This window comes from Ranitomeya imitator, chromosome 2 (assembly GCF_032444005.1).
Source record: "Ranitomeya imitator isolate aRanImi1 chromosome 2, aRanImi1.pri, whole genome shotgun sequence".
NCBI lineage: Eukaryota > Metazoa > Chordata > Amphibia > Anura > Dendrobatidae > Ranitomeya > Ranitomeya imitator.
In genome coordinates, this window is record NC_091283.1 from 838089588 (window position 1) to 838109123 (window position 19536).

A 19536-nucleotide genomic window follows, 5' to 3' on the forward strand; every position below is an offset into this window, starting at 1 on the left:
GCCATGCTGGAGGCTGGACCTGCTCACCCTGATTTCTCTGCTCACCCCTGCCATGCTGGAGGCTGGACCTGCTCCCCCTGATGGCTCTGCTCCCCCAGATGTGTCTGCTCCCCCTGATGTCTCTGCTCCCCCTGCGATGCTGGAGGCTGGACCTGCTCCCCATGATGTGTCTGCTCCCCCTTCCATGCTGGGGGCTGAACCTGCTCCCCCAGATGTCTCTGCTCCCCCTGCCATGCTGGGGGCTGGACCTGCTCCCCCTGATGTGTCTGCTCCCCCTGCCATGTTGGAGGCTGGACCTGCTCCCCCAGATATCTCTGCTCCCCCTGCCATGCTGGAGGCTGGACCTGCTCCCCCAGATGTCTCTGCTCCCCCTGCCATGCTGGAGGCTGGACCTGCTCCCCCTGATGTCTCTTCTCCCCCAGATGTCTGTGCTCCCCCTTCCATGCTGGGGGCTGGACCTGCTCCCCCTGATGTGTCTGCTCCCCCTTCCATGCTGGGGGCTGGACCTGCTCCCCCAGATGTCTCTGCTCCCCCTGCCATGCTGGGGGCTGGACCTGCTCCCCCAAATGTCTCTGCTCCCCCTGCCATGCTGAAGGCTGGACCTGCTCCCCCAGATGTCTCTGCTCCCCCTGCCATGCTGGGGGCTGGACCTGCTCCCCCAGATGTCTGTGCTCCCCCTGCCTTTTTGGGGGCTGGACCTGCTCCCCCAGATGTCTCTGCTCCCCCTGCCATGCTGGAGGCTGGTCCTGCTCCCCCAGATGTCTCTGCTTTCCCTGCCATGCTGGAGGCTGGACCTGCTCCCCCTGATGTCTCTGCTCCCCCTGCCATGCTGGAGGCTGGTCCTGCTCCCCCAAATGTCTCTGCTCCCCCTGCCATGTTGGAGGCTGGTCCTGCTCCCCCAGATGTCTCTGCTCCCCCTGCCATGCTGGAGGCTGGACCTGCTCCCCCTGATGTTTCTCCTCCCCCTGCCATGCTGGGGGCTGGACCTGCTCCCCCAGATGTCTGTGCTCCTCCTGCCATGCTGGGGGCTGGATCTGCTCCCCCAGATGTCTGTGCTCCACCTGCCATGCTGGAGGCTGGACCTGCTCCCCTGATGTCTCTGCTCCCCCAGATGTCTGTGCTCCCTCTGCCATGCTGGGGGCTGGACCTGCTCCCCCTGATGTGTCTGCTCCCCCTGTCATGCTGGAGGCTGGACCTGCTCCCCCAGATGTCTCTGCTCCCCCTGCCATGCTGGAGGCTGGACCTGCTCCCCCAGATGCCTGTGCTCTCCCTGCCATGCTGGAGGCTGGACCTGCTCCCCCAGATGTCTCTGCTCCCCCTGATGTCTCTGCTCCCCCAGATGTCTGTGCTCCACCTGCCATGCTGGAGGCTGGACCTGCTCCCCCTGATGTCTCTGCTCCCCCAGATGTCTCTGCTCCCCTGATGTCTCTGCTCCCCCAGATGTCTATGCTCCCCCTGCCATGCTGGAGGCTGGACCTGCTCCCCCTGATGTCTCTGCTCCCCCTGATGTGTCTGCTCCCCCTGCCATGCTGGAGGCTGGACCTGCTCCCCCTGATGTCTCTGCTCCCCCTGATGTCTCTGCTCCCCCTGATATGTCTGCTCCCCCTGCCATGCTGGAGGCTGGACCTGCTCCCCCTGATGTCTCTGCTCCCCCCTGCCATGCTGGAGGCTGGACCTGCTCCCCCTGATGGCTCTGCTCCCCCAGATGTGTCTGCTCCCCCTGATGTCTCTGCTCCCCCTGCGATGCTGGAGGCTGGACCTGCTCCCCATGATGTGTCTGCTCCCCCTTCCATGCTGGGGGCTGGACCTGCTCCCCCAGATGTCTCTGCTCCCCCTGCCATGCTGGGGGCTGGACCTGCTCCCCCTGATGTGTCTGCTCCCCCTGCCATGTTGGAGGCTGGACCTGCTCCCCCTGATTTCTCTGCTCCCGCTGATGTTTGCTCACCCTGTCATGCTGGGGGCTGGACCTGCCCCCCCCTGATGTCTCTGCTCCCCCTGCCATGCTGGGGGCTGGACCTGCTCCCCCTGATGTGTCTGCTCACCCTGTCATGCTGGGGGCTGGACCTGCCCCCCCTGATGTCTCTGCTCCCCCTGCCATGCTGGAGGCTGGACCTGCTCCCCCTTATGTTTCTGCACCCCCTGATGTCTCTGCTCCCCCAGATGTCTGTGCTCCCCCTGCCATGCTGGGGGCTGGACCTGCTCCCCCAGATGTGTCTGCTCCCCCTGCCATGCTGGAGGCTGGACCTGCTCCCCCAGATGTTTGATGTCTCTGCTCCCCCTGCCATGCTGGGGGCTGGACCTGCTCCCCCTGATGTGTCTGCTCCCCCTGCCATGCTGGAGGCTGGACCTGCTCCCCCTGATGTGTCTGCTCCCCCTGATGTCTCTGCTCCCCCTGATATGTCTGCTCCCCCTGCCATGCTGGAGGCTGGACCTGCTCCCCCTGATGTCTCTGCTCCCCCCTGCCATGCTGGAGGCTGGACCTGCTCCCCCTGATGGCTCTGCTCCCCCAGATGTGTCTGCTCCCCCTGATGTCTCTGCTCCCCCTGCGATGCTGGAGGCTGGACCTGCTCCCCATGATGTGTCTGCTCCCCCTTCCATGCTGGGGGCTGGACCTGCTCCCCCAGATGTCTCTGCTCCCCCTGCCATGCTAGGGGCTGGACCTGCTCCCCCTGATGTGTCTGCTCCCCCTGCCATGTTGGAGGCTGGACCTGCTCCCCCTGATTTCTCTGCTCCCGCTGATGTTTGCTCACCCTGTCATGCTGGGGGCTGGACCTGCCCCCCCCTGATGTCTCTGCTCCCCCTGCCATGCTGGGGGCTGGACCTGCTCCCCCTGATGTGTCTGCTCACCCTGTCATGCTGGGGGCTGGACCTGCCCCCCCTGATGTCTCTGCTCCCCCTGCCATGCTGGAGGCTGGACCTGCTCCCCCTTATGTTTCTGCACCCCCTGATGTCTCTGCTCCCCCAGATGTCTGTGCTCCCCCTGCCATGCTGGGGGCTGGACCTGCTCCCCCAGATGTGTCTGCTCCCCCTGCCATGCTGGAGGCTGGACCTGCTCCCCCAGATGTTTGATGTCTCTGCTCCCCCTGCCATGCTGGGGGCTGGACCTGCTCCCCCAGATGTGTCTGCTCCCCCTGCCATGCTGGAGGCTGGACCTGCTCCCCCAGATGTTTGATGTCTCTGCTCCCCCTGCCATGCTGGGGGCTGGACCTGCTCCCCCTGATGTGTCTGCTCCCCCTGCCATGCTGGGGGCTGGACCTGCTCCTCTGAGTTGCTCACAGTGATGACAGCAGCTATTGAGGAGAAGCCTCGCACCTTCGTGCATCTGGCTGATCACATCCTCTCAGTGTATCTGTGGCGGCAGCTGGTGTCTGTGGGTGGGATGAGGAGCTGTCTGCAGCCTGCAGGACCCCCACACAGAGCCCCCATTCAGCTCTCTGCACCAAGCCCTGGGAAGCTGCTGTGATGAGACCCCTGTGAAGCCCCCGCGATCCGCTGCTGGAGATGCCGCTGGGTGTGAAGCTGCTGGACTGACGCATGGCGGCTTCTGGATCTCCCTGACTTGCTCCGTTTGGGGCTCCGGACTCCGGTTCACTTCGGTTCCTCTCCATGTGGGGGCTCACTTCACTTCTCCACATTTGCCAGCACTTTTTGGCTGACATTCCCTTTCTTCCCAATAACAACAGGCTGCAGCCCTAGATGAGACTGAGCTGGGCAGAGACAAGGACCCCAGGACCACCATGATGGAGCCCCCCAGAAGATTGGCTCTGTGCTCCTCCAGCCTGGTGGGATTATGCCTGTGGATCTATCTGCTCTGTGCTTCTTCCACCAGTGGGGACATCACTTGCAGACACTGTCACACCCGGATCCAGCAGAGGGACCATGGATTACTAAGGGGAGACATGGGGCACCCAAGGGTGGTCGGGGAAGTTCTCCAGAACTCAAGGGGAGATGATGAGGGAGAAAGGCAAGAAGTCCTCCAACCACAGGTTGTCAGTGGCAATGAGCCAGGAGACCTCAAACCAGGGTCTGACAACCAGGAGCCAACGTTACACCCCACCAGGAGAAGTAGCCCTGGCAGGAAAGACCCCAGAGCTGCTCATATTGGGGGTGAGAGCAAGGAAAGCAGAAGGTGGTGGACCAGGGTGAGGAGAGACCAATCTGGGGTCAGCAGACTTGGCAAGGAGATCCTGCTGCCTTCTGACCCCAGTGAGGAGGACCCTCTCACCAGCTTCCCTATGGAGGGGCAGAAGATCAGAAGATCTGAGAGCAAAGGGTCCAAGGAAGATGGAAGGTTTAACCGAGCCCGGATGGAGGAGATGAGACTGAGCAGCAGCAGCTTCCCCCTGACTGGAGACTCGGCTCATAACCAAGCCATGGTGCACTGGACTGGGGGGCACAACAGCAGTGTGAGTACCCCTCAATGCCAGCTTGTCATGCCACCATGCTGTAGAACCGAGATCCATCCATCCATCCATCCAATGATTCAGTCTTGTTACAATGTTGCAAGTTTCTCTCCAAAGCTTTATAGGGGTCATAACTGGGAATATATGGACTATGTGTATATACAGGTACCGGGGTCCTCCAGCCTCAGGGCAGGAACTGTCTGCTCCCTTCATATGTGATTATTACAATATTGCAAGCCAGGTGGGCATGCTGGGACTAGTGGTTCCTCAACAGGGCTGTGTGGGAACTACTGATCCCAGCATGACCCCCCCAGGGTTGTGTTTCTGCCAGCACCCTGCTATGGAGCCCGGGGCTCCCCTTTATGTCTGCTCCACAATACCTGGCACTGCCTCCTGGATGTGCTCAGAGTGCCAATGTCTCAGCATTCACAGCCCTGCCTGATTTATAGCCTTCACCCAAGTTCAGAGAGACCCTACAGACATGACATTGTCCTCAGGGAGAGAGCCCACCACGTCTGTGGCATCGATTTGGGGGAGGAATGTGGCTTATCAATGCAGGGAGGAAGGGGTTAACGCTGCCTGATAGCATTAGGAGGCGAGCTGTCATTTTAACTCCTTATTGGCTGCAAAGCCAGACTGCAGATCTGCAATATAACTGCACTAAAATGTCACTGGAATGGGTTAATTAGGGCTCTGGATAATGATACCAGAATATTGGTAGCTTGGAGGACCCTCCATAGACGTCAGAGGGTCCCAGACTCCCTGATTAACCAGCTGCATCCTTAGAAACTGCATTGTCCTGCGAGTGTTGCACTTTATTTTTTTTTGGACTGCGATTTACTAAATCTACCAGCAGGTGGCGCCCTTGAAATCTCTATTTTTACAGAATACATTTGTGGGGAATTAAAAAAAAATAAAATAAAATAAAGCAAATCCATGTTGTAAATCATTCTGCTGTGTGTTCATGTGATATGATGTAATTCTAGGTAGATTAGCCCTTTCATTCACTCCTATTGTCCTAATGTGGGATTTTATCCATTTTTGGAGCCAATATATGTAATTTCTTCATTTAAATAAGACTCTACAGAGTGTCCTGTATTCTCAGGCTAGAAATTGAGGGGATATGGAAAGAAGGCTGGTCCGATGGTCCCACTGTGGTCATTGTAATCTTAAAGGGAAAGTCATATTCCCATAAAGTTGCAATATCTGGGTTTGGGTGAGTGTGAACAGGGGCTTATACGTAGCGTTTGCAGCTGATGTCTATGGCAGCCACCTGTCCATCACTCGCCTGGCAGCTTTCACCATCCTTGTATCTCTGGTGTAATCCCCGTCCTGGATTCTTCAATTATTGAAACACAAATCTTATAAAATCTCATATTGCTAACGGCTCATTTAATATTGTTTTTATGCAGGAAATGATATCAAATCTCTAGAAATGTCTAAACCACAATTTTCAAGTTTTTTGTACGTTTATGAATTTTATTCTGCATATAAATAATGGCATTATTCATGTTCGGAGGCATAAAAATCATGAAATCTTGAAATAATAAAGCATAACAAAAGGCACGCAAAATCAAGAAATATTAAAATGTATAAATGTTACTCGTTAGAGTTCTTAGAATGGAAACATTTTTATTTTTTATTTTACTTTTTCTGAGGATGGAAATGTCTCTGATTTGTGTCTCCTGTGCATTAGGGTTAGGCTTAGTCCAGATACTGTGGGATTTACAGATTTTCAATTTTCTTCATGATTATTTTTCTCGTCTGATTTTTTTATTTTATTTTTTTGCTATTATTTTTTATTGTGTTATTTTATTTATTTTTGTTTATTTTTTACATTTATTTATTTAATTTATTTTCTTATACATGAAAGTAAAAACATATTTTTTCCTACTTGTTGCTGCCTTTACGCCTCCTCCTTAGGGGTCTCTACTCAATATTGTTCCAATTACCCCCCAACTGCCCTTATAGCTCAGTCAATGTTACTGGTAATTAACTCTTAACGCCCAAATTTCTGTTTATGGTACAAAATAAAGTCTTATTTTACAGAGGAGCGATCTGAAACGTGAGCATTTTTTCACTTTTGAAGAGTCATTAGAGCCAATTCTTCCCCCATTATGTAAAGCGAATGTAATTCCAGAACAGCAGTAAAGACTGACACTAACACAGACGTGGCCCCAAAGATGAGAAACCAAGTCCGCTTTGTATAATGTGCCATGATGAACAATGTAACTTATTCCCATACTCCAGAATGTTTCATCTTCTTGCTCTAACGGAGATGTAACCATTGAGATAATGAATTATACAGATCTAAACTGATACTTTATTGCCTCTCATGAAAGTCTTCTATGGCAGGATGAGTTGACAATTCCGATTACCGGCAGGTAAATTCTATAGGTGATGACGATATTGGGACGAGGATCAGCGTTCCTGTATAAAGGCAGATCTGCCGGAGAGCGGCATTCCCACCTGTCCATGAGAAGTGATCCACAATTCTTCTGTCATATAAGATAACGTCTTCCCTTAAATAATCACTTTCAGTAACCGGTGAACAAAAACTCCCAGCAATAATCCAGTCTCGTGTATATTTCCATTTCTTCTATAGTGACAGAACAGATAATTCCACTAGTAACTAAGGAATTATTGGTCGTATTTTCCACAGATCAATAGGATCGATCATCAATGGCCATATCTTACCAGAACTAATAAGTATCTGTGAGATATGGGGAAAATGATATCTAATTGATATCATTTTGATATCTGATGGAATCCCTCTATCAGATACAGTTTGGCCCAAAAATACTTGCTCCTAAACTCAGCCCCCCAACCTTTGGCATTACCCCCAGGCCAAAAGGGAAGTCAAATACACATCAAACAATGGGACCTCATTATCCAACCAAAGCACTTCCTCGGACAGGGCAGACCAATTTTATTTTAATTAGCTCAAGCTAAAAAGGCCTTTGAAACTCTCCCCGGGGGGGCCAAAAGGTATAGACCCTGTGTCTCCCTGCACCAGAGAATCACATAACAAAGATTTGGACCTGTGACTCATCAGCGCCTCCCTGTAGTCACATGCTACATAACACGGTAATTGTAATCCATCTGTATCCTACCCTTGTGCTACACTCCTGACTGCATACCTTGTGTATATATATATATATATATATATATATATATATATATATACAGTGGGGCAAAAAAGTATTTAGTCAGTCAGCAATAGTGCAAGTTCCACCACTTAAAAAGATGAGAGGCGTCTGTAATTTACATCATAGGTAGACCTCAACTATGGGAGACAAACTGAGAAAAAAAAAACCAGAAAATCACATTGTCTGTTTTTTTAACATTTTATTTGCATATTATGGTGGAAAATAAGTATTTGGTCAGAAACAAAATTTCATCTCAATACTTTGTAATATATCCTTTGTTGGCAATTACAGAGGTCAAACGTTTTCTGTAAGTCTTCACAAGGTTGCCACACACTGTTGTTGGTATGTTGGCCCATTCCTCCATGCAGATCTCCTCTAGAGCAGTGATGTTTTTGGCTTTTCGCTTGGCAACACGGACTTTCAACTCCCTCCAAAGGTTTTCTATAGGGTTGAGATCTGGAGACTGGCTAGGCCACTCCAGGACCTTGAAATGCTTCTTACGAAGCCACTCCTTCGTTGCCCTGGAGGTGTGCTTTGGATCATTGTCATGTTGAAAGACCCAGCCACGTTTCATCTTCAATGCCCTTGCTGATGGAAGGAGGTTTGCACTCAAAATCTCACAATACATGGCCCCATTCATTCTTTCATGTACCCGGATCAGTCGTCCTGGCCCCTTTGCAGAGAAACAGCCCCAAAGCATGATGTTTCCACCACCATGCTTTACAGTAGGTATGGTGTTTGATGGATGCAACTCAGTATTCTTTTTCCTCCAAACACGACAAGTTGTGTTTCTACCAAACAGTTCCAGTTTGGTTTCATCAGACCATAGCACATTCTCCCAAAACTCCTGTGGATCATCCAAATGCTCTCTAGCAAACTTCAGATGGGCCCGGACATGTACTGGCTTAAGCAGTGGGACACGTCTGGCACTGCAGGATCTGAGTCCATGGTGGCGTAGTGTGTTACTTATGGTAGGCCTTGTTACATTAGTCCCAGCTCTCTGCAGTTCATTCACTAGGTCCCCCCGCGTGGTTCTGGGATTTTTGCTCACCATTCTTGTGAGCATTCTGACCCCACGGGGTGGGATTTTGCGTGGAGCCCCAGATCGAGGGAGATTATCAGTGGTCTTGTATGTCTTCCATTTTCTAATTATTGCTCCCACTGTTGATTTCTTCACTCCAAGCTGGTTGGCTATTGCAGATTCAGTCTTCCCAGCCTGGTGCAGGGCTACAATTTTGTTTCTGGTGTCCTTTGACAGCTCTTTGGTCTTCACCATAGTGGAGTTTGGAGTCAGACTGTTTGAGGGTGTGCACAGGTGTCTTTTTATACTGATAACAAGTTTAAACAGGTGCCATTACTACAGGTAATGAGTGGAGGAAAGAGGAGACTCTTAAAGAAGAAGTTACAGGTCTGTGAGAGCCAGAAATCTTGATTGTTTGTTTCTGACCAAATACTTATTTTCCACCATAATATGCAAATAAAATGTTAAAAAAACAGACAATGTGATTTTCTGGATTTTTTTTTCTCAGTTTGTCTCCCATAGTTGAGGTCTACCTATGATGTAAATTACAGACGCCTCTCATCTTTTTAAGTGGTGGAACTTGCACTATTGCTGACTGACTAAATACTTTTTTGCCCCACTGTATATATATATATATATATATATATATATATATATATATATATATATATATATATATATATACCTGTATCTTTCTAGTGCGCCATTCGGCGATTAAATACAAAATAAATCTTGGGCTGGTCTTTTATCTCGATTCACCAATCCCCAGGTCCGCACGCTTGTTTGGTTAACCCCTTAAGCCCCAAGGGTGGTTTGCACGTTAATGACCGGGCCAATTTTTACAATTCTGACCACTGTCCCTTTATGAGGTTATAACTCTGGAACGCTCCAATGGATCCCGGTGATTCTGACATTGTTTTCTCATGACATATTGTACCTCATGATAGTGGTAAAATTTCTTTGATATTACCTGCATTTATTTGTGAAAAAAATGGAAATTTGGCGAAAATTTTGAAAATTTTTGCAATTTTCCAACTTTAAATTTTTATGCAATTAAATCACAGAGATATGTCACACAAAATACTTAATAAGTAACATTTCCCACATGTCTACTTTACATCAGCACAATTTTGGAACCAAAATTTTTTTGTTAGGGAGTTATAAGGGTTAAAAGTTGACCAGCAATTTCTCATTTTTACAACACCATTTTTTTTTTAGGGACCACATCTCATTTGAAGTCATTTTGAGGGGTCTATATGATAGAAAATACCCAAAAGTGACAACATTCTAAAAACTGCACCCCTCAAGGTGCTCAAAACCACATAAGGCCTGTTTCACACGTCAGTGGCTCCAGTACGTGTACTGACAGTTTCCTCACGTACCGGAGACACTGACTCACGTAGACACATTGAAATCAATGTGTCTCTGCACATGTCAGCGTGTTTTCACAGACCGTGTGTCCGTGTGCAAAACACGGAGACATGTCAGTGTTCGTGGGAGCGCACGGATTACACGGACCCATTAAAGTCAATGGGTCCGTGTAAAACACGTACCGCACACGAACTCTGTCCGTGTGCAGTCCGTGTGCCGTGCAGGAGACAGCGCTACAGTAAGCGCCGTCCCCCCACTGTTGCTGAAGCCGCCATTCATATCTTCTGTCCAGCAGCGTTTGCTGGAGAGAAGATATGAAAAATCCTTTTTTTTTTTTCGTGTTTAAAATAAAGATCCCTGTCCCCAGCCCCCTCCCACCCCCTGTGCGCCCACCCGCTGTTAATAAAATACTCACCCGGCTCCCTCGCAGCATTCTGTCCTCGCTGCACCTTCTCCTGTATGAGCGGTCACGTGGGGCCGCCGATTACAGTCATGAATATGCGGCTCCACCTCCCATAGGGGTGGAGCTGCATATTCATGACTGTAATCGGCGGCCCCACGTGACCGCTCATACAGGAGAAGGTGCAGCGAGGACAGAATGCTGCGAGGGAGCCGGGTGAGTATTTTATTAACAGTGGGCGGGCGCACAGGGGGTTGGAGGGGGGTGGGGACAGGGATCTTTATTTTCAACACGAAAAAACAAAAAAAAAAAAGGATTTTCATATCTTCTCTCCAGCAAACGCTGCTGGACAGAAGATATGAATGGCGGCTTCAGCACCAGATGCAGGGGACAGCGCTTATCTCTAGCGCTGTCTCCTGCACGCTCCGTGTGGTACCCAGTCGGCACACGGGCAGCACACGTACCGGAATTATCTGGACGTGTGAGACTGGCCTCAAGAAGTTTTTTTTAACCCTTCAGGTGTTTCACGGGAATTTTTGGAATGTTTAAATAAAAATGAACATTTAACTTTTTTTCACAAAAAATCTACTTCAGCTCCAATTTGTTTTATTTTTACCAAGGGTAAGAGAAGAAATTGGACCCCAAAAGTTGTTGTCCAATTTGTCCTGAGTACGCTGATACCCGATATGAGGGGGGGGGGACCACCGTTTGGGCGCATGGGGAACGGGCGGCCAGTCCATAGCTTCAATGCCTTCATCTTGCAGGAACTGCTGACACACTCCAGCCACATGAGGTCTGGCATTGTCCTGCATTAGGAGGAACCCAGGGCCAACCGCACCAGCATGTGGTCTCACAGGGGGTCTGAGGATCTCATCTCTGTACCTAATGGTAGTCAGGCTCCCTCTGACGAGCACATGGAGGGCTGTGCGGCCCTCCAAAGAAATGCCCCCACACCATTACTGACCCACTGCCAAGCTGGTCATGCTGAAGGATGTTGCAGGCAGCAGATTGCTCTCCACGGCGTCTCCAGACTCTGTCACGTCTGTCACATGTGCTCAGTGTGAACCTGCTTTCATCTGTGAAGAGCACAGGGCGCAAGCGGTGAATTTGCCAATCCTGGTGTTCTGTGGCAAATGCCAAGCGTCCTGCATGGTGTTGGGCTGTGAGCACAACCCCCATCTGTGGACGTCGGGCACTCAGACCATCCTCATGGAGTCGGTTTCTAACTGTTTGTGCAGACACATGCACATTTGTGGCCTGCTGGAGGTCATTTTGCAAGGCTCTGGCAGTGCTCCTCCTGTTCCTCCTTGCACAAAGGCTGAGGTAGCGGTCCTGCTGCTGGGTTGTTGCCGTCCTACGGCCCTCTTCATGTCTCCTGGTGTACTGGCTTGTCTCCTGGTAGTGCCTCCAGCCTCTGGACACAATGCTGACAGACACAGCAAGCCTTCTTGCCACAGCTCGCATTGATGTGCCATCGTGGATGAGCTGCACTACCTGAGCCACTTGTTTGGGTTGTAGAGTCCGTCTCATGCTACCCCGAGTGTGAAAGCACAACCAACATTCAAAAGTGACCAAAACATCAGCCAGAAAGCATTGGTACTGAGATGTGGTCTGTGGTCCCCACCTGCAGAACCACTCCTTTATTGAGTGTGTATTGATAATTGCCAATAATTTCCATCTGTTGTCTATTCCATTTGCACAACAGCATGTGAAATTGATTGTCAATCAGTGTTGCTTCCTAACTGGACAGTTTGATTGCACAGAAGTGATTTACTTAGAGTTATATTCTGTTTAAGTGTTCCTTTTATTTTTTTGAGCAGTGTAGTTCAGGTATATAGTGCAGGTATATAGTACATGTATTTATAGGCATATAGTGCAGGTATATAGTGCAGGTATATAGTGTAAGTGTATATAGTTCAGGTATATAATGCAGGTATATATAGGAATATAGTGCTGGTATATAGTACAGGTATATATAGGCATATAGTGTAGGTATATAGTACAATTATATATAGCCATATAGTGTAGGTATATAGTACAGGTATATAATGTAAGTATATATAGGCGTATAGTATAGGTATATAGTGCAGGTATATATAGGCGTATAGTGCAGGTGTATATATAGGCATGTAGTGCAGGTATATATAGGCATATAGTATAGGTATATAGTGCAGGTATATATAGGCATATAGTGCAGGCATATATAGGCATATAGTGCAGGTATATATAGGCATATAGTATAGGTATATAGTGCAGGTATATGTAGGCATATAGTGAAGGTATATATAGGCATATAGTGCAGATATATAGGCATATAGTTTAGGTATATAGTGCAGGTATATATAGGCATACAGTACAGGTATATAGTATAGGTATATAGTACAGGTATATAGTGCAGGCAAATAGTGCTTATACATACTGTAGTACAGGGATATAGTGCAGGTATATAGTACAGGTATATGTTATTATTATTTATTATTATAGCGCCATTTATTCCATGGCACTTTACATGTGGGGAGGGGTATACATAATAAAAACAGGTACAATAATCTTGAACAATACAAGTCACAGCTGGTACAGGAGGAGAGAGGACCCTGTCTGATATATAGTTATATAGTGCAGGTATATAGTACAGGTATATATAGGTATATAGTACAGGTATATAGTGTAGGTATATAGTACAGGTATATATAGGTATACAGTGCAGGCATATAGTGCAGGTATATAGTACAAGGATATAGTGCAGGTATATAGTACAGGTATATAATACAGGTATATATAGGTATATAGTGCAGATATATAGTACAGGTATATATATGTATATACAGTTAGGTCCATATATATTTGGACAGAGACAACATTTTTCTGATTTGGGTTATAGACATTACCACAAAAAATTTTAAACAAAACAATTCAGATGCAGTTGAAGTTCAGACTTTCAGCTTTCATTTGAGGGTATCCACATTAAAATTGGATGAAGGGTTTAGGAGTTTCAGCTCCTTAACATGTGCCACCCTGTTTTTAAAGGGACCAAAAGTAATTGGACAATTGACTCCAAGGCTATTTCATGGGCAGGTGTGGGCAATCCCTTCATTATGTCAGTCTCAATTAAGCAGATAAAAGGCCTGGAGTTGATTTGCGGTGTGGTGCTGCATTTGGAAGGTTTTGATGTGAAGTAAACATGCGGACAAAGAAGCTCTCCATGCAGGTGAAACAAGCCATCCTTAAGCTGCGAAAACAGAAAAAAACCATCCTAGAAATTGCTACAATATTAGGAGTGGCAAAATCTACAGTTTGGTTCATCCTGAGAAAGAAAGAAAGCACTGGTGAACTCATCAATGCAAAAAGACCTGGGCGCCCACGGAAGACAACAGTGGTGGATGATCGCAGAATAATCTCCATGGTGAAGAGAAACCCCTTCACAACAGCCAACCAAGTGACCAACACTCTCCAGGAGGTCGGCGTATCAATATCCAAATCTACCATAAAGAGAAGACTGCATGAAAGTAACTACAGAGGGTTCACTGCACGGTGCAGCCACTCATAAGCATCAAGAAGAAAAAGGCTAAAAACATCTAAAAAACCCGCACAGTTCTGGAAGAACATTCTTTGGACAGATGAAACCAAGATCAACCTCTACTAGAATGATGGAAAGAGAAAAGTATGGCGAAGGCGTGGTACAGCTCATGATCCAAAGCATACCACATCATCTGTAACACCTGGCGGAGGCAGTGTGATGGCGCGGGCATGCATGGCTGCCGGTGGCACTGGGTCACTAGTGTTTATGGATGATGTGACACAGGACAGAAGCAGCCGAATGAATTCTGAGGTCTTCAGAGCCGCCATACTGTGTGCTCAGATCCAGCCAAATGCAGCCAAACTGATTGGTCGTCGCTTCATATTACAGATGGACAATGACCCAAAACATAAAGCCAAAGCAACCCAGGAGTTTATTAAAGCAAAGAAGTGGAATATTCTTGAATGGCCAAGTCAGTCCCCTGATCTCAGCCCAATTGAGCAGCATTTCACTTGTTAAAGACTAAACTTCAGACAGAAAGGCCACAAACAAACAGCAACTGAAAACCACCGCAGTGAAGGCCGAGCATCAAAAAGGAGGAAACACAGCGTCTGGTGATGTCCATGAGTTCAAGACTTCAGGCAGTCATTGCCAACAAAGGGTTTTCAACCAAGGACTAGAAATGAACATTTTATTTAAAATTATTGAATCTGTCCAATTACTATTGGTCCCTTTAAAAACAGGGTGGCACATGTTAAGGAGCTGAAACTCCTAAACCCTTCATCCAGTTTTAATGTGGATACCCTCAAATGAAAGCTGAAAGTCTGAACTTCAACTGCATCTGAATTGTTGTGTTTAAAATTCATTGTGGTAATGTCTATAACCAAAATTAGAAAAATTTTGTCTCTGTCCAAATATATATGGACCTAACTGTAGTACAGGTATATAGTGCAGGTATGTAGTACATGTATATATAGTACAGGTATATATAGGTATATAGTACAGGTATATAGTGCAGATATATAGTACAAGTACAGTACAGAGCAAAAGTTTGGACACACCTCATTTAAAGATTTTTCTGAATTTTTCTGACTATGAAAATTGTAAATTCACACTGAAGGCATCAAAACTATGAATTAACACATGTGGAATTATATACTTAACAAAAAATTGTGAAATAACTTAAAATATGTCTTATATTCTAGGTTCTTCAAAGTGGCCACCTTTTGCTTTGATGACTGTTTTGTGCAGTCTTGGCATTCTCTTGATGAGCTTCAAGAGGTAGTCACCGGAAATGGTTTTCACTTCACAGGTGAGCCCTGTCAGGTTTAATGACTGGGATTTCTTGCCCTATTAATGGGGTTGGGACCATCAGTTGTGTTGTGCAGAAGTCTGGTGGATACACAGCTGATAGTCCTACTGAATAGACTGTTAGAATTTATATTATGGCAAGAAAACAGCAGCTAAGTAAAGAAAAACGAGTGGCCATCATTACTTTAAGAAAAGAAGGTCAGTCAGTCCGAAAAATTGGGAAAACTTTGAAAGTGTCCTCATGTGCAGTGGCAAAAACCATCAAGCGCTACAAAGAAACTGGCTCACATGAGGACCGTCCCAGGAAAGGAAGACCAAGAGTCACCTTTGCTTCTGAGGATAAGTTTATCCGAGTCACCAGCCTCAGAAATCGCAGGTTAACAGCAGCTCAGATTAGCGATCAGGTCAATGCCACACAGAGTTCTAGCAGCAGACACATCTCTACAACAACTGTTAAGAGGAGACTTTGTGCAGCAGGCCTTCATGGTAAAATAGCTGCTAGGAAACCACTGCTAAGGACAGACAACAAGCAGAAGAGACTTGTTTGGGCTAAAGAACACAAGGAATGGACATTAGACCAGTGGAAATCTGCGCTTTGGTCTGATGAGTCCAAATTTGAGATCTTTGGTTCCAACCATCGTGTCTTTGTGCGACGCAGAAAAGGTGAACGGATGGACTCTACATGCCTGGTTCCCACCGTGAAGCATGGAGGAGGAGGTGTGATGGTGTGGGGGGCTTTGCTGGTGACACTGTTGGGGATTTATTCAGAATTGAAGGCATACTGAACCAGCATGGCTACCACAGCATCTTGCAGCGGCATGCTATTCCATCCGGTTTGCGTTTAGTTGGACCATCATTTATTTTTCAACAGGACAATGACCCCAAACACACCTCCAGGCTGTGTAAGGGCTATTTGACCAAGAAGGAGAGTGATGGGGTCTACACCAGATGACCTGGCCTCCACAGTCACCAGACCTGAACCCAATCGAGATGGTTTGGGGTGAGCTGGACCGCAGAGTGAAGGCAAAAGGGCCAACAAGTGCTAAGCATCTCTGGGAACTCCTTCAAGATTGTTGGAAAACCATTCCCGGTGACTTCCTCTTGAAGCTCATCAACAGAATGCCAAGAGTGTGCAAAGCAGCTATCAAAGCAAAAGGTGGCTACTTTGAAGAACCTAGAATATAAGACATATTTTCAGTTGTTTGACACTTTTTTGTTAAGTATATAATTCCACATGTGTTAATTCATAGTTTTGATGCCTTCAGTGTGAATGTACAATTTTCATAGTCATGAAAATACAGAAAAATCTTTAAATGAGAAGGTGTGTCCAAACTTTTGCTCTGTACTGTATATAGTGCAGGGATATAGTGCAGGTATATAGTATAGGTATAAAGTGAAGGTATATAGTGCAGGTATATAGTACAGGGATATAGTGCAGGTATATAGTATAGGTATAAAGTTCAGGTGTATAGTACAGGGATATAGTGCAGGTATATAGTATAGGTATAAAGTGCAGGTATATAGTGCAGGTGTATAGTACAGGTATATAGTGCAGGTATATAGTATAGGTATAAAGTGCAGGTATATAATGCAGGTGTATAGTACAGGGATATAGTGCAGGTATATAGTACAGTTACACACACCATTTTTTACATGGAATCTTGTACCGAGCGCTGCCATTGCTCCTTTCTTTTTTATCTATCTTTTCATCCATCTAGTGATGGGCACGGACAGAAGACGACCTTTGTGCGAGAACAATATATGGGCCCTTTACTGTCCAGTAATGCGTCTGCAGCCACTTGCCGCTCTGGTGGTGATAGTGGCCCCCTGTTCCGCTGCCCCAATGTTTTGTCCACCCCATTGTCTGCCGGTCAGTCCATCCGTCCGTCCGTCCGTCCATCCATAGGATGAAAATGGTCCGATCCTCCCCGCTGCCTTTAGGATGACGGTTTGCGGTTTCCCTGCGGTGAATTCCATCTTGAACATCTCCAATACTCTTCTCACTGTTCTTCCGGCCGCTCTGTGCCGCGCAGCTTCTGAATTCACCGTGTAAGTACGTTTGTTCCGCCAAGTGATGTACATGATTTTTTTTTGTTTTTTTTACGATAGAAGAACGAGATGCGAAAATCGCTATTTTCAGCCTGTTATTAAGGTGGAAATAGGTGTCATTGAGAATCGAGAAAACTTTCTCTCCCCAGTGATTCACATCCGCTGTCAGCCGCGCTGTCACAATATAGAAGTTATTTGCTTCAAAATGTGGCTCTCATACTGTTAGGGAACTACAACTCTCAGCATGCCTCCTTACCCTACCTTGTGCTGGAGATGAGGTATTAGTTTGATACAAATGTTACTTTTTTTTTCTCATAATGTAACAATATTTAAAGTGACAGATCGGGCAAAGCAGAATATACGGCACGACGGTCCCACCCCGAATTTACTACTTTTTAGCTGTTAGAGGAAGTTATATCGTAGATTTCTTTTGCTTTGGATCTTGAGATGTGAACTGCACCAAACATGGTGCAACACTTTGTTATATTTGGCAGCAAAGACAGAAGAAAAATGTGATTGTACAACATCCCTCGTAATAACTACCCCGGATTCATCATTACTTGCTGCTATAAGTTTGCTCCGATCTTTTATTACATTGTTTGGAACACGGCGTCATTTTCAATTTCTGCCAACTCGCTGCCTCTTTCAGCAAAGCCAAGTCACAAAAGACACAGGATTTTTTTTTGGGCAGAAATGATGCCAAGATTTTGTGACATTTATCTTGATGAATATTCTCCAGCAGATTCTCTGGCTCATCTTTACTTGATAATGTTATGGCCCTATAGAATAAATTCCCATGTGCTGGGGGTCTGAGTGCCGGGACCCTCACTGATCCTGAGAAAGGAGCGTCGAAGAGCCCTGTCTGAATGAAGTGGAGGTTGAGCATACGCACGAAAGCATTATTCAATCCCTATGGGACTGTTGGAGATAGCCATGGTGCGCATGCTCGACCTCCTCTCCATTCATACAGGGCTCGGAGCACTCAGACCCCCACTTGCCCTATGGAGAGGGCAGAACATCAGAACCCCCAAACTTGGCACAAACCCTTTAAGTGCATATTCTGCTTCTGGACTGGAGTGTCGAGGTTTGGAGATAGACATCAGGAACGTAACTAAACTGTTTTATTTCAATTCTCGATCTTTTCCCCTATTTGAGGCTTTCCCAGTGGCCATGTTTGCCGATCCTCCAGTTTTGGAGCCAGGCTCCTCTTTGTCTCCCTCCCTCAGCGGAAACTCCCAGCACAAAAAATAAAATATGAAATAAAACCAACTAATCAGCTCCAAGTAATGAAATTCTCGTCGCTCTGTCTTCATCATTAGCGGATTGAGAACGGTCTTTGACTAGAGGGGCTGAAGCTCTACTTGTCATTGACAAAGGGGAGGAGACTAATAGCCAGTATGTAATAGCAATGGTCGGTGGTGCTGGGGCCTCCTGGCACGGGCAGTGCCCTTCTTCGCCCAAGTGAGTGACGGTCTGGACTTCAATGCAAAGCTTTGTTAACCCTTCATTCTCTTCCATGAGATGGATCCAGGCTCTGCAGTGATTCCCAGAGGAAGCGTGAAGCCGTGGAGGCGGCACGGATGCGGAGCTCCGGAGTGCGGGTCTCCATTTACCCAAGGCCTCTCTTATTTTACTCATTTCCTACAATTCCTGGTTTCTCAATGAGTTTAGCATTGACAGAGGTCATCCGGCGATAGCGGCTTAGATACGCAGCTCAGATACGCCACTATCAGGGCTGCATCTTACATACTTTAGGCTTAAAGGGTTACTTCCAAAATCACAACGCGGTTTCCATTTTCTATACGTCCCGAATTGATCCTTTGTACACGAAAATCCAACAATGTGCAAAAGGGCCGTAATCCGGGACCATCATTATGGACGGCATTACGGGAACACACTGGACGGTGCATGCTGACACCCCCAAGAATCACACGTGACCGGGACAGACGGCGAGTACACGGCGGCATGCGGCATCAGTGACGTAAACAATATTCTTGCCAACGTCCTGCACGTTCTTGGCGGTGCCCAATAATTAGGTATCAGACTTTCCATTGGCGCGGTGGTTAATTAATCTAACATTTAACGCTCATTCCGATTTCCTTCCACGTCACCCCGTGAGGAAGCAGTAAGCGAAACCCTCGCTGTGGTGCGTGCCAGGGGAGTCGCCATTCAATAGAACCGCAGGTTTTGTCTACACCTAATGGTTTTCATGGGTTAAATCGTTTTTGATTCCCTTTGTCAGATTAACCAGAGTTTATACGTTTATTTCTGTATCTCTTGGCAGGAAAAAAGCTGCATAAAATAGATGCTTTTTT

The 19536-nt window shown here is 47.2% G+C and overlaps 2 protein-coding genes across 2 annotated transcripts in view; one reads left to right on the top strand and one right to left on the bottom strand.

The window, feature by feature from the left end:
• Nucleotides 1-41: 41 nt before the first annotated feature.
• LOC138666873 (involucrin-like) lies at nt 42-1133 on the bottom strand. The gene has a single exon (XM_069755051.1). It carries the CDS (start codon nt 1131-1133, stop codon nt 42-44), a length of 1092 nt encoding a protein of 363 aa, XP_069611152.1.
• A 2132-nt stretch (nt 1134-3265) lies between these two features.
• SORCS3 (sortilin related VPS10 domain containing receptor 3) overlaps nt 3266-19536 on the top strand; it is a 770211-nt gene continuing 753940 nt past the window's right edge. The window contains exon 1 of the mRNA XM_069754246.1: nt 3266-4406. Within this exon, the coding sequence (XP_069610347.1) occupies nt 3738-4406 (669 nt within the window). The 5' untranslated portion in view covers nt 3266-3737. The remainder of the gene's footprint in view (nt 4407-19536) is intronic.